This window comes from Musa acuminata, chromosome BXJ3-10 (genome assembly GCF_036884655.1).
Source record: "Musa acuminata AAA Group cultivar baxijiao chromosome BXJ3-10, Cavendish_Baxijiao_AAA, whole genome shotgun sequence".
In the NCBI taxonomy this organism is placed as follows: Eukaryota; Viridiplantae; Streptophyta; class Magnoliopsida; order Zingiberales; family Musaceae; genus Musa; species Musa acuminata.
In genome coordinates, this window is record NC_088358.1 from 909,082 (window position 1) to 922,886 (window position 13,805).

The 13,805-nt window shown below is 35.7% G+C and overlaps 1 protein-coding gene across 1 annotated transcript in view; it reads left to right on the top strand.

The window, feature by feature from the left end:
* Positions 1-5,559, top strand: part of LOC103999784 (uncharacterized) — a 44,216-nt gene extending 38,657 nt beyond the window's left edge. Inside the window, exons 5-7 of the mRNA XM_009421633.3 lie at positions 566-658; positions 4,806-5,006; positions 5,212-5,559. Of these exons, the coding sequence (XP_009419908.2) occupies positions 566-658; positions 4,806-5,006; positions 5,212-5,424 (507 nt within the window). The 3' untranslated portion in view covers positions 5,425-5,559. The remainder of the gene's footprint in view (positions 1-565; positions 659-4,805; positions 5,007-5,211) is intronic.
* Positions 5,560-13,805: the final 8,246 nt, after the last annotated feature.

The following is a 13,805-nucleotide window of genomic DNA, read 5'->3' on the forward strand; positions in this document are numbered from 1 at the left end:
TAGATATATAAGAGTATAGAAGTTGAACTATTGAAATATATGATTGTTGCAGATTGTCTCTACACATATCTTAAATATACATTTTTAGTTTTCTTTTTTTAATGTGGACCTATATCTTCATACCCATATCTAAAATTTGGATCTCTTTGTCTTATTTCAGCATCTTGAATTAGATGTTAGATGCTACGATTCGTGTTGCACTTGTGGCTTTTCATCTGAATCCAGGCAACATGGGCCCTATATGTCAAATTTCTACTAAGACTCTGGGAGTTGCTCTGATTTGTTTTGGAAAGTTAAGTAAAAAGGGGTATAGTGGTCTAAGATAAACTGGATGGGGTTTTAGAAGTATGGAGATGTAAATTGAATGGTTTTAGGATCAAGGATTAGGAAGCTTCTAGTTATAATACACGTAAACCATTGTTGGGAATTGGATAAAGAATTGTTGGTTAATCATTCTACCTTTCTTCCTAAATATTGAAACATCTTTATTTCTTTTTCTTGCTTCTTGTTTCTTTTTGTTCGCCAATACATATAAAAATTGTGCCTTTAATGGTTCATGTTCCAGGTAATGTCTGTAATGTCTATGTGGACTAGGTTGCAACCTAGTTATGCTGCTAATATGTGGAATGAAGCCCTCAACAAGCGACTCGGGACTGAGGTACATGTAGGGCAGTGAAATTTCTTCTTGTTATATGCTTTTAAGACAGTTTCCACATGAATGTGTATTATGAATTACGTAAGTATATCGGAATAAATTAAAAGTTAAAAAGTTACAGAAAGTAGATGGCCTATCCAATTTATGCATGATTTACGTTTAAGATTAAGATCTCAGTATTATTTTAGTTGTCTCTTTGGAATTGTATGTGTACCACATGTCCTAACTGTCAAAGAGATCCTTCCTCATTTTCTTTTAGCAAATAGATCATTATGCAATTTGATCAATTTTAGCAGTTCTATACCAAATTGTCAGTATCCATGGGCTATCATATGCCTGTTTTTGTTTCTCTTGCTGCAAAAGAAGCCTAATCTTTTTTCTTGAGAATATGGTTATGAACCATTGAAATATCACTGGTAATTTGGTCTCCTGTGATGGCCACAAATTTTTTGAGTAATTCTCTGTCATTTAAAGTGAAATTCGATTTTGACTAGAAGATTTAACATTTTGTGGGAGGTTGAAATTGGAAAAGAACCTTCTATTATTGTATAATGAATGAAACTGAAGTATAATTATGAAGTTGGTGAACCTTATAGAGTCGACTTGTGAGTCGGGTCTATTCCACCCCTTTTATATTAACATCCAACCCAACTTGCCAGGCCTGATCTGTGCTGTAAGATCACATGATCCTATGGTCCATATTGTGAGTTTAGCAACCTATTCATCATCCTTTTTAATGTGTTCTTGATGATGGGGGTGGGAGGGCGGTAGTTACGGGTAGTAAAGGGAGATGAGGGAAGTAAAGGGAGAAGAGGGAAGAGGGAGGAGGGAGGGGAGCAGGAAGAGGAAGGGATCAAGGGAATGGTATAAACGACGATGTTTGATGGCTAAGAAGAAAGGTTGAGATAGAAGAGAGAGGGAAGATAGTGGTGGAAAAAGGTGCTGGCCATAGGAAGAGGAGAGAGAAGGGGGAGGGAAGAGAAGATTGAAGAGGGAGAGCAATACTAAAGGGCAGTGAAGAGAGGAGAGGAGGGGTGGGGGGAGAGAAGCGGGAAGAGGGAGGGGAGGATATGATAGTTGTAGAGGAGAGGAGTAAAGAAGGGAAGAATAGAGAGGGGAAAAAGGATGGCGACAACAGGTGCTGGCTATAAGGACAGAGGATTGAAGAGGGAGGGAATAGAGTGTAAAGCTCTTGTTTGTGTCTTTTTTTTCTAAATACAACTTATCAAATATTCTACACATTTGTTACAATAATTAGCTATATAGCTCTATTTGCACCTCAAACCATCTTCCTACCATTGTTTCCTCTATGATGGTAGCTTGGAATAATATACCTTAATAATATGTAGTGGTAAGTTTAGCAAGCACAAATGCCTAGTAAGGATTAATAAGAATTAAAAAAATCAAAATTTCAATGTATCAAGTAAGAAGTTTATAACAAGAACATTGACAACAATAATTAAAATGAGATAACAACTTGAATAAATTCAAACAAAATCATACATTTATGATAGGATCAACATGTGAAAAAACACTCAATAGTGGGTCTGACTTCTTATAGGCCTTGTCCAATTACTTGATGTGGTTCTTCCATGTTATCTAACCGGTCAACAAACACATTTGGGTCAAACATGTCATCAATGCCCGGTACATCTACTTTGACTCTTTTAGCCATTTCTTCTTGATTATTAGTAAACCGAACTTATTCGCCCATTACTTGAGTTTGTAGATTTCTAGTAGATTTTAGGAATTCATCGTTAAGGTTAAAAGCTTGGTCATCAAGAATTGTTGGAGCATAATTGTGAATAGGTGCCTTATAGGTAGACCTAGGATTCGTTTAAAGTGAAGCTTGGGGAGTAGGCAAAATTCCTTAAAATGAACATGTGGATTGTGAAGAATGGACATGTTGCGTAACCGACTCATCAGCCTCATTCATGGGTTGTTTTTTAAGGTGTTGGAGAGCTCTTAGGAATTGAGTCATTTGGTCACATAACTGGTTCAACATTGTATCATGATTTGCTAGCTTGGTTCTAAGGGTGTCTACCTCGCTTTGTTGGTTTGGTGATTCATTAGGATTGGTTTGGTTTTTACCTTCCTTAGTCATGATTCTAATTCTATCGATAATTTGCCTTTTAGTAATGAGGTTGTTAATTGTTGCAGTGCACAATGTAGAAATGCAATGTTTCAAATGGTTCCCTTTTTTTTTCTCAATTATTATTATTATTTTTTTGATACCTTTCAAGGGTTTAAAATTTAGTGGTATTGTAGTTGTCACTAAAGGGGAGAGAGAGGGTGATAAATAAAAAAAGAAAAAAACGAGGGAGAAACGAGGGAGAAGTTTTCAAAAAAATTACCAGGCACCAAGAGTTAAGTGGTCCACTAATTTCGTAGGGACAGTTGCCCCAAAGTCTAACTCGACACGCAAGGTATTGACGTTGGAGGTACAATGATCCTTGAGTGTTGATCGAAACTTTTGCTGCTAGTTGGAACCCAATGGAGTACAGGTAGGTTTCTTGATGGCTCTTACACCAAACTGATGTAGAACATAATAGAGAGAAGAGAGAAGTGGAGAGAAAGCAAGAGAAGAGTGTAAGAGAATAGAAGAGAGAAGATGCAAGCATTTTTTTCATTCAAATCTGAAGTATTTGATCCATTGACAAGCCTCGATATTGATAGGGGTTTAGGAGTTTTGATACAATCAATGTAGGCAATAACTTCTAAGAATAATCTCCTAGGAAATATGTATGCCTTTTAGAATTCTAGAATGTGGCTTTCAGAATACCTAAATAGTAAAGGAGTATACTTAATACAAAAGTGCACTTGATACAAAAGGAGTCCCTAGGTTAGCACCTAGAAAGACCAAAAGACTTCAATTTATAACACAACTTTTAGATATTCTAGGTCAACTAATTGATAACTTTTTATTGATTTCTTTGCCTAGAATAAACTTTTCTGAAATTCTTTATAAATCTAGATGGTTCTCCATTAGAAAGAAAAGAGCAGCGGAGGGAAAAATAAGGGAGAGAAGAGTAGACAGATTTGACAAAAAGAGGAGACATAGCCAATGGTGAAAAATAGATGGCAAAAAGTTGGTATAATTGCTAGGACAGAACGTATTTGATCTGCATCAAGTTGGTATTCGGTATGAGAGAGAAGGGTAGAAAAGGGTAATTTGGGTTTGGTTTAGACACTGGAGGGGAAAGGGAGGCAAGCCCCTCATTGCCTTCATGGCACGTTGCTTTCCTTTGTTTTGCCTTCTAGATTGGGGGGGTTGGGTAGCCCAAGTCAGTCCAGGCAGGTGCTTGAGATGCCCAGCACTTACGTGTTACCTAGGCTCCTCTTGCACAAACCATTGAGGTGCTTGGACTTGTCTTGTATCGCTTGAGTGACTAGGTGACCACTGAAGAGTCTCTTGATGGTACTAACCAGAATATCAATTAGTCAACCATTGAACTACTACAAATGAATCCCTAATTCACCATTGGACCTCCTAGATCATCTAGGAATACTTCATAATTAGATGGTGAGCAAGGTTTATAAACAGAATAAGTGAAAATAACTTCTGGGATGATGATACTATAATTGGAAACCTATTGGACACAAGCTGCAGCACTGTTAGGTAAATGGATGTTGCTTAGTTTAATATGAATGTGGCTTATGCAATGCTTAGGTTATGTTCACTGTGATATTTTTGTTGCACAAATTGGTTTTGTATTTCTTGAAAATTCAAATGATCAGTTAAAACATAACTCTGTTGAGATTGAAATGACAAGTTTAGCATAGTTGGTAAGCTTTTGTATTGGGAATGACCATATAGCCTGAATAGATGTTATAAGAATATGATGGAGACCTTTTATATGATCTTATTAACTTTGTGACCATGTAGCAGTTAGTCACTTAAATTGCTTCACTACATGCCATCATGTTGATCACCTTTTAGATTCACATGGTACCACTCTGGCATAGGCATCTGCCTATGCAGGTAATGGGCTGATGATGTGCCCAAGATATGAGCTTAGCATGCCACTTACCAGTAACATGGGATAGTACATCCATTAGTGAAAACTCATGGTTGGTCACACTAGTCCAATTTAAGGCTGAGTTTTCTTCCCTTAGTTGCTTATGTGGTTTTGCAATTGCATGTGATCAGGATTTGGACTTGCATGAGATTATTGTTGAGACTCAGAGGCAGGGAATGACCTTTGACCAGTTGCTAACCATGCCTGAACAAGATGAATGGATCTATAGTGATGGAAAATCTACAACTTGTGTTGCTTTTGTCCTGGAACTATATAAAGAGGCTGGAATACTTGGCCCACTCGCCAACTCCATTCAAGTTACTGAATTCACTGTAAGTGCAATGATCATCATGGCCAAATAAATTGGTTCTTTTGCTTTTCTCACTCAAATGCTGTATGTTTACACCATATTTTGCAATTTGGTCCACCACAACCAAACACTTTTGACTTTGCATGATAATAAATAGATTTGTATGTCCTTGTTCTTTTTTCTTGACCATGCTATAGCTTATATAACTTTGGATTCTGTTTCCACAGATTCGTGATGCATACATGCTGAACATCTTTGAGAATAACCAGACACGATTACCAAGCTGGTGCAATGCACTGGAAGAAAAGCTTCCCTTTTGCCAGATACTTGGGTACTATAGGATGGAGTTGCCTCAATACAACACCATTGAGCCTTATGCACATATGAATGAGAATTGTCCCTCCTTGCCACCAGCTTACACCAGACCTGAAAGGTGTTGATAACAAGCGCTGAGGAGATTCAGACGGTAAAAGCTCTTGTTTCACAATTTCTAACTGTATTCCAATTATGTTCAATTGGTGCACGCCCATAAGATGTTTCCTCATAATATTATTAATGTATAATCATTGATCTCACTGTGAAGCTTGCTGGTTGAACAGTTCATTTTAGCATTTTGTATATATAACTAACTGCCGTAGGTCCTCTACAATATTAGTTTTGTTTTGGTAATCTATCCAACTGGTATAATATCAGTTTTTTTCTTTTCTTTTTTATTTGTTGAAATGGGCTTTGATGATTATAAGATATTTTGTAATTTATACTGATTCGTGTTATTAAATAAAATAACAGAAATAAAAAATAGAATTGTATTGTTACTGAACTAGTTGTTATTGTATTTTATCTTTATGTAAGAGATGTGAAACCATGGTTGATATGTCTTCAAAGATATTCTAAGCCTAAGAGGATAGGTGCAGAGGTGGAACTCAAGTACATAGTAAAATCTGATGGTGAAGTTGTTCACTAAGCAACATCCATAACATTTTTCTCATGTAAAACATAGGATATGTGAAGCAGCCGTAGGCATGTTAAACTTGTTAATCCTTGTGGTCTAACCATCTATTCCATTTTATAAGGGTAATTATATATTATCTCTTATAATTAACTATGATTAGCATTTTGATTCTTAAATTTTAAAAAATAGTAGTGGGATGTTAAAATATTTAATTCTAATTCTCCTCACGGGTGTTGTCACCTATAAAAGAGTATAAAAGAGCATGAATGAAGTGGATGAAAAAATAATTTTATTATTTATTAATTTCATATAAATTTCTCATTGGCAATGTTGAGGCTTTCACATATACAAAGCTAGATTTTATATTTCTCTCGTATTTTGTTGTCTCTCTCTTAGTGCGTGTTTTGTTTTGTAGAGAGAACTTGGGACATGGCAATGGGATTCCTCAGCCGTTACAGTGTGCAATCTCCGATCCCAACGCTATTTTGAAGCGATCGCTTACGAAAAGTGAGAGGTTGCAACAGTAGCACCAATAGTACTAGGGTAGATGCAATTACGTGCTCTTTCTTTGATCCGTAGAGGATGCTTCTTGCCTCCTTCACTTTCTTCCACCTTCCTCCTCCTGTTGACCTGTCTTCAGGCTCCTCCTTTGTCCAATTTATCGGTGTCCAAGTTTGGGGTCCGACAATAGGCCATCCATCGCGATGCAGGACCAATTGCAAGAGTTGGAGCGATAGTTACTCTTGGATGAGGAGGACGCGGTTAGTGCATCAAGCTTGGCTGTGACCATTGTCGAGTGAAAGTGATGTGATGCAACAGCTCTCGTCGTCACCGTTGCCTCCGTCGGTAGCTACAGTGGCAACGATTGGCTTGGGTCTCGACAATAGGTCATCCTATGTGATGCAAGACAGTCTGAAGGAGCTGGAGCAGTAGCTACTCTTCGACAAGGACGGAGGCAATGGTGACAGAGTGACGTGGTCAATGAGTCAAGTAGCTATCGGCGGAGGCAATGGTGACGATGACGACGAGAGCTAGTAGCTACCAACGGAGGCAATGGTTAGCTAGTGGCAACGATAGCTACAGTGACAATGGCATTGGTAGCTAGTAGCTCACATCGTCACCATTGCCTCCGTCGGTAGTTGTATTGGCAGTGGCTAGCTTGGGGTTCGACAACAGACCATCCTCTACGATGTAGGACCGGTTGCAGGAGCTAGAGCGGCAGCTACTCTTGGACGAGAATGACGAAGAGGGACATGGTCAATGAGTCAAGCTTGACTATGACCATTGCTGAGTGGAGCGACACGATGCAGTAGCTCACGTCAACGCCACTGCCTTCATCGACAACTATAGTGGCAGCGATTGGCATGGGGTCTGACAACAGGTCGTCCTCCGCAATGCAGGACCGATTATAGGAGCTAGAGTGGCAACTACTCTTGGACGAGGATGACGAGGAGGACATGGTCAATGCGTCAAGCTCGGCCATGACCACCGCCAAGTGGAGTTGTCACGCCTCCTGAATCGATAATATTAAACTTCAATAATAATCCATTCCAGGATCCAAACACACATTTGAGGACATTGAGAAAAACATTCAAGTCATTCACATCCATAATTCATAAAACCTATGTAGTTAAAAATCATATACCACATCACTCGATGAATTATAAAATTTGAAACTAACTCACCAAGACAATAACTATCTCATAAATCCACAAGTGTGGTATTATATACAATCACAAAAATCAATATTTACCACATGTTCATATCATTATACAAATTAAACTTAACACTCCAAAATCTTAAACATGAGAGGTTCTTTAAACTTTTACAAAACTCATAAGTTCATATTTACCATCAACTTTCCATTAGACATGAAGTGTACTTATACAACAAAAATATATCATCCACAAAAGGTTTGCCCAAAGTCTTCTAGCTTTCCATAGCCTTAGCCCAATTTAAACATTCTAGCGAGCGACAAGCTATCCTGAAAAAATTATATAGTAATGGAGTGAGCATATAGAGCTTAACAAGTGACTAACATGGATCACGAAAGAGAATAGTTTTCAAAACAAATAAGGTAAAAATATAAGATAGGGACATAAGAGTTCATAGATAGCCACTCAACGAATACAGAATTACAATGTCATTTCATTCGAAGCATGTTTTGTTCATAACAATGGAGTAAAGACTAATTGGAGCAAATAATTGACGTAAGGAGCATTTCGGGGTATATCAATGGGGTATGAAATGTTTCGGAATATATCAATGGCAAAAGAAACATGTCGAATCATGTCAATGGCAGATAAAATATTTCAGAGCATATCAATGGTGTATGAAATGTTTCGGAATATATCAATGGCATATGAAACATTTCGGAGTATATCAATGGCGTATGAAATGTTTCCGAACATATCAATGGCAAAAGAAACATTTCGGATCATGTCAATGGCGGATGAAATATTTCGAAGCATATCAATGGCTTATCAAATGTTTCGGAATATATCAATGACATATGAAACATTTCGAATCATATCAATGGCGGATGAAACATTTCGGAACATATCAATGGTGTATGAAATGTTTCGGAATATATCAATGGCATATGAAGCATTTTGGATTATATCAATGGCATAGGAAGCATTTCGGAGCATATCAATGGTGTATGAAATGTTTCGGAGCATATCAATGGCATATGAAACATTTCAGAGCATATCAAGGATGTATGAAATGTTTTGGAATATATCAATAACAAATGAAACATTTAGAAACACATCAATGGCGGATGAAATGCTTTGGAACATATCAATGGCATATGAAGCATTTCGGAGTATATCAATAGCATAGGAAGCATTTCAGAATATATTAATGGCATATGAAATTTTACGGAGCATATCAATGACATATAAAGCATTTTAGAGCATACCAAGGACGTATGAAATGTTTCGGACCATATTAATAACAAATGAAATATTTCGGAATATATCAATGACATATAAAACGTTTTGGAGCATATCAACGACATATGAAATATTTCAGCGCATATTAATGGAATATGAAGCATTTCGGAGTATATCAAGAGCCTATGAAATGTTTCATAGCATATCAATAACAAATAAAATATTTCAGAACATATCAATAATGTATTAAATGTTTTGGAGCATAACAATAACAAATGAAACATTTCGGAACATATCAATGACGAATGAAATGCATCGAAACATATCAACGGCATATAAAGAATTTTGGACTATATCAATGACATAGGAAGCATTTCAAAGTATATCAATGGCGTATGAAATATTACGGACCATATCAATGGCATATGAAGCATTTCGAAACATATCAAAGAACAAATATGAAACAGAAGCTCAAACGTAGCATTTGACGTTGCATACATTTCATTCTTATCCAAAGCACATATAGAAGCACATAACCAAAGCTTTGGATATCATATCAAATAGATAGAAGGTGAAGTCGGATCCCAAACATAATCTCCTATATCTTGGAGCGGCATCCATCCATATTCGGATGAAGCTAAAGGGGGCCGATAGAGCATCGCGAGCTCTAAGCATATACCATTTATTATTTATAGAAAAGGTCAGATAATCCCTTTATCATTTCTGGCAAAGTTCTATATAATCCTTTTACTATTTCTAGCAAAGGTCCAAACAATCCCACAAACGCCAGAGTACAAAAGGGCATTATTAATAATGATTCAGGTATGCAAATACATATAGCACATGAGTATATAGAAATTTGAAGCAATAATGTAAAGCTAAACTGAAGTAAGGATTTTAGTTGAAATCAATTTCCAAAGAGACAAAACAAGGATAGGCGAAATCGATCAAAGCTCGATTCTGATAGAATTTAAGAGGCATATTGCATGATTTATTTGGATAACTAATTATGCTCCAATTTGTACAAAATAAGAGTCATTCGAAAGATGTATCAATCTATTTTTGTATAAATAAAGTTTTGTGTGAATTAGAGTTTCAAACAAGGAGTTATAAACAATTTTGTAACCAAAGGTCAGAACATTATCTCTGTTTTGTAAAATTCATAGAGTTGATAAGAACAGATGAATCAATAAGCATTTATGCTCCAAATCTTTCAAATCAGATATGCACAGAAAGGTTTATGAGTCTAGTTTCTAATAAAACATAAATCAGAGTTTTCAACAGAGAGTTATAAGCAAGAGAGTACTAAAGGTCAAAACTGACAGTCTCTATTTTACATATTTCATAGGATCAATTGAAATAACAGTTTCGGTATGTAACTAAACTCCAAATTTATCAATCTTGGTATCAAAAGAAAGAGCTATGAATCTATTTTTGGATGCATTTGGTTTTTATGAAATTAAGAATCTGCGTAGAAAGTTATGGAAAGAATATAAAGGTCAAATCTTGAAAAATTTTAGATTCACAGTTTTATTCCCAAACGATAGAAATATCAAGTATGAAGCTAAAACCTTCCAAAAGTTTTCAAAATTAAGATGAAATCAGATATCCAGATTTCTATATAAAGGAGTTAGAACACTTGCCTTAGAAAAATTTGAGTCTCAAATATATGGAGTTGATACAAGATCTCAAGCCAAAGCAAAGCTTTTTCTTCCTCTACTTCAATTCCTCTTCCCTTCTCTTCTCAAACCCACGTTGGTTGCAGCTCTTAAGTTTTTCACCTTTAATTTCTCCTCTAATAGATTAGATTTGGCTAATCTAAGGATTGCAAGATGGTATGCATGCATGAAAGAAGCCTATGTGTCATCCTTAGAACAAACATAAGTGGCACCAACCTTAGGTTAGTTGGTGACACATGTCCACCATTTTTTTTTAACCTAACATGAATGTTTCACAAATCATATCATATTTTTAATATTTATATTTAGGTCCCTACATTATAAATAGGCCCTTACAAAATTTTTAAAAATAAGGAATGTTACACTCTCCCATCTTTAAAAGAAAATTTTAGTCCTCTAAATTTGTCATCTTTCGATGAAAAGTGGAGATCAAGATTGCACCTGGATAGAGGCTATCAATGTCATTGAGTCTTATTCTTTCCTCGTATTATTCAAATCAAAATTTGTTTCTAATAACTTCCATTGTTTCATAACCTATCTAGCCATAAAACTTGTAGATTTTATGTTATATGCATCAGCTACAACATTAGCTTTACCCAGGGTGATAACAAATAGTATAATCATAATCCTCTAAAAGTTATATCTATCTTCGTTATCTCATGTTTAACTTTAGTAATCTTTTTTATCATTTTTCACTAGTGCTTAGGCTCTCCTTCCAACATAGAATTGGAAAGAGAAACATTCTGATCATAAGAATAATTTAAGACATCAAATATTTTCTCTGTCTGCATCATCCATCGTTTTGCTACCATTGGATCAGGCTCCCTATTAAAACTGAGAGGACTAAGCTCCTTAAATTATCTCATTCCTAGTTCATTCTAATTTGATGTCCCTAATCAACACTTTCATCTCACTCAATTACTCAAACAAGATGATGCAAGAGGACTATATTTTTTCACCGATCACTATATCTTAGATTCCTAAAAGACATCAAAGTAATTTTTTCACCGATCACTATAGTTTACTAGAACTCAATATATTTTGTACATCAAACATATCAAATATCTCAGTGATCCTCAAATCACGCTCTGATACCATCTTAGTCATGCCCCCTGAATCAATATTATTAAAATTCAACAATAATCCATTCCAGGATCCAAACACACATTCGAGGACATTGAGAAAAATATTTAAGTCATTCATATCCATAATTCCATAATTCATAAAACCTATGCAGTTAAAAATCATATACAACATCACTCGATAAATCATAAAATCTAAAGCCAACTCACCAAGACAATAACCACCTCATAAATCCACAAGTGTGATATTATATACAATCACAAAAACCAATATTTATCACATGTCATATTATTACATAAATTAAACTTAACACTCCAAAATCCTAAACATGAGAGGTTCTTTAAACTTTTACAAAACTCATAAGTTCATATTTACCATCAACATTCCATTAGACACCAAGTGTATTTATACAACAAAAATATATCATCCACAAAAGGTTTGCCCAAAGTCTTCTAGCTTTTCACATCCTCGGCCCAATTTAAAAATTCTAGTGAGCGATAAGCTATCCTGAAAAATTTATATGGCAATAGAGTAATCATATAGAGCTCAGCAAGCGACTAACATGGATCGCGAAAGATGATCGTTTTCAAAACAAATAAGGTATCAAATACAAGGTAGGGATATAAGAGTTCATAGATAGCCACTCAATGAATGCAGAATTACAATGTCATTTCATTCGAAGCATATTTTGTTCATAACAAAGGAGTAAAGATTAATTAGAGCAAATCACTGACGTAAAGAGCATTTCAGGGCATATCAATGGCGTATGAAATGTTTCAGAATATATCAATGGCAAAAGAAACATTTCAGATCATATCAATGGCGGATAAAATATTTCGGAGCATATCAATGGCGTATAAAATATTTCAGAATATATCAATGGCATATGAAACATTTCGGAGCATATCAATAACGTATGAAATGTTTCGGAACATATTAATAGCAAAAGAAACATTTCGGATCATGTCAATGGCAGAAGAAATATTTCAGAGTATATTAATGGCATGTGAAATGTTTCGGAATATATCAATCGCATATGAAATATTTCGGAGCATATCAATGGCGAATGAAATATTTCGAAACATATTAATGGTGTATGAAATGTTTTGGAATATATCAATGACATATGAAGCATTTTGGAGTATATCAATGGTATAAGAAGTATTTTTGAGCATATCAATAACATAAGAAATGTTACGGAGCATATTAATGACATATGAAGCATTTCAGAGAATATCAAGGATGTATGAAATATTTCGGAGTATATCAATAACAAATGAAATATTTCAAAACATACCAATTGCGGATGAAATGCTTCAGAACATATCAATAGCATATAAAGCATTTTGGGGTATATCAATGGCATAGGAAGTATTTCGGAGCATATCAATGGCGTATGAAACGTTACGAAGCATATCAATGGCATAGGAAGTATTTCGGAGCATATCAATGGCGTATGAAATGTTACGAAGCATATCAATGGCATATGAAGTATTTCGGAGCATATCAATAGCGTATGAAATGTTACGAAGCATATCAATGGCATATGAAGCATTTCGGAGATTGCTAGTCATAGGTGCTCAACAAGCCAATCATATGAGTGATGACACGTGTGACTTGACACAGAATCTTTTTGCTTATTATATTTTAGCATTTATCACTTTATATTAACTATTGCATATATGCATGTATATATTGTGATGTCCTTCGATCTGCGCAATGGGAATCGGATCGTGATGAGATCATGATAATGAGATCAATTCACCTTTAAACACAGATCCTAAATAATCCCGGTCATAGGTTACTTGAGAGGGACATCGAGATAACCAGACAAACTGGTATGTTTTATACCCATCCATATGATGGATGCAGCTGGTCTTATAGCTGCTCGTGTGGGGACACTAAGGATACAATACATATGCTCATTGGAGAATGAGTTCACTGATTGATTCGCTTATGGAATGTTGGATGGTTGATGATGTCTTATTGTCAGACAGCGATTCCGTAATCCTAGTGGTGTATTTGGCCCTTAGACTTGAGACACCAATGATGTCCTATATAAGTGCTCCACTCTTTGATACTAGACTTATAGGTTTGGATGTCTCAGATCTAGTACAATTGGTCATTGGGAGTGGCAGACGACCTTATGAGGGCTATTGAGTGTCGATAGAGGATCATCCACTCTCGGCATCATGAGAAGAATATCTCAT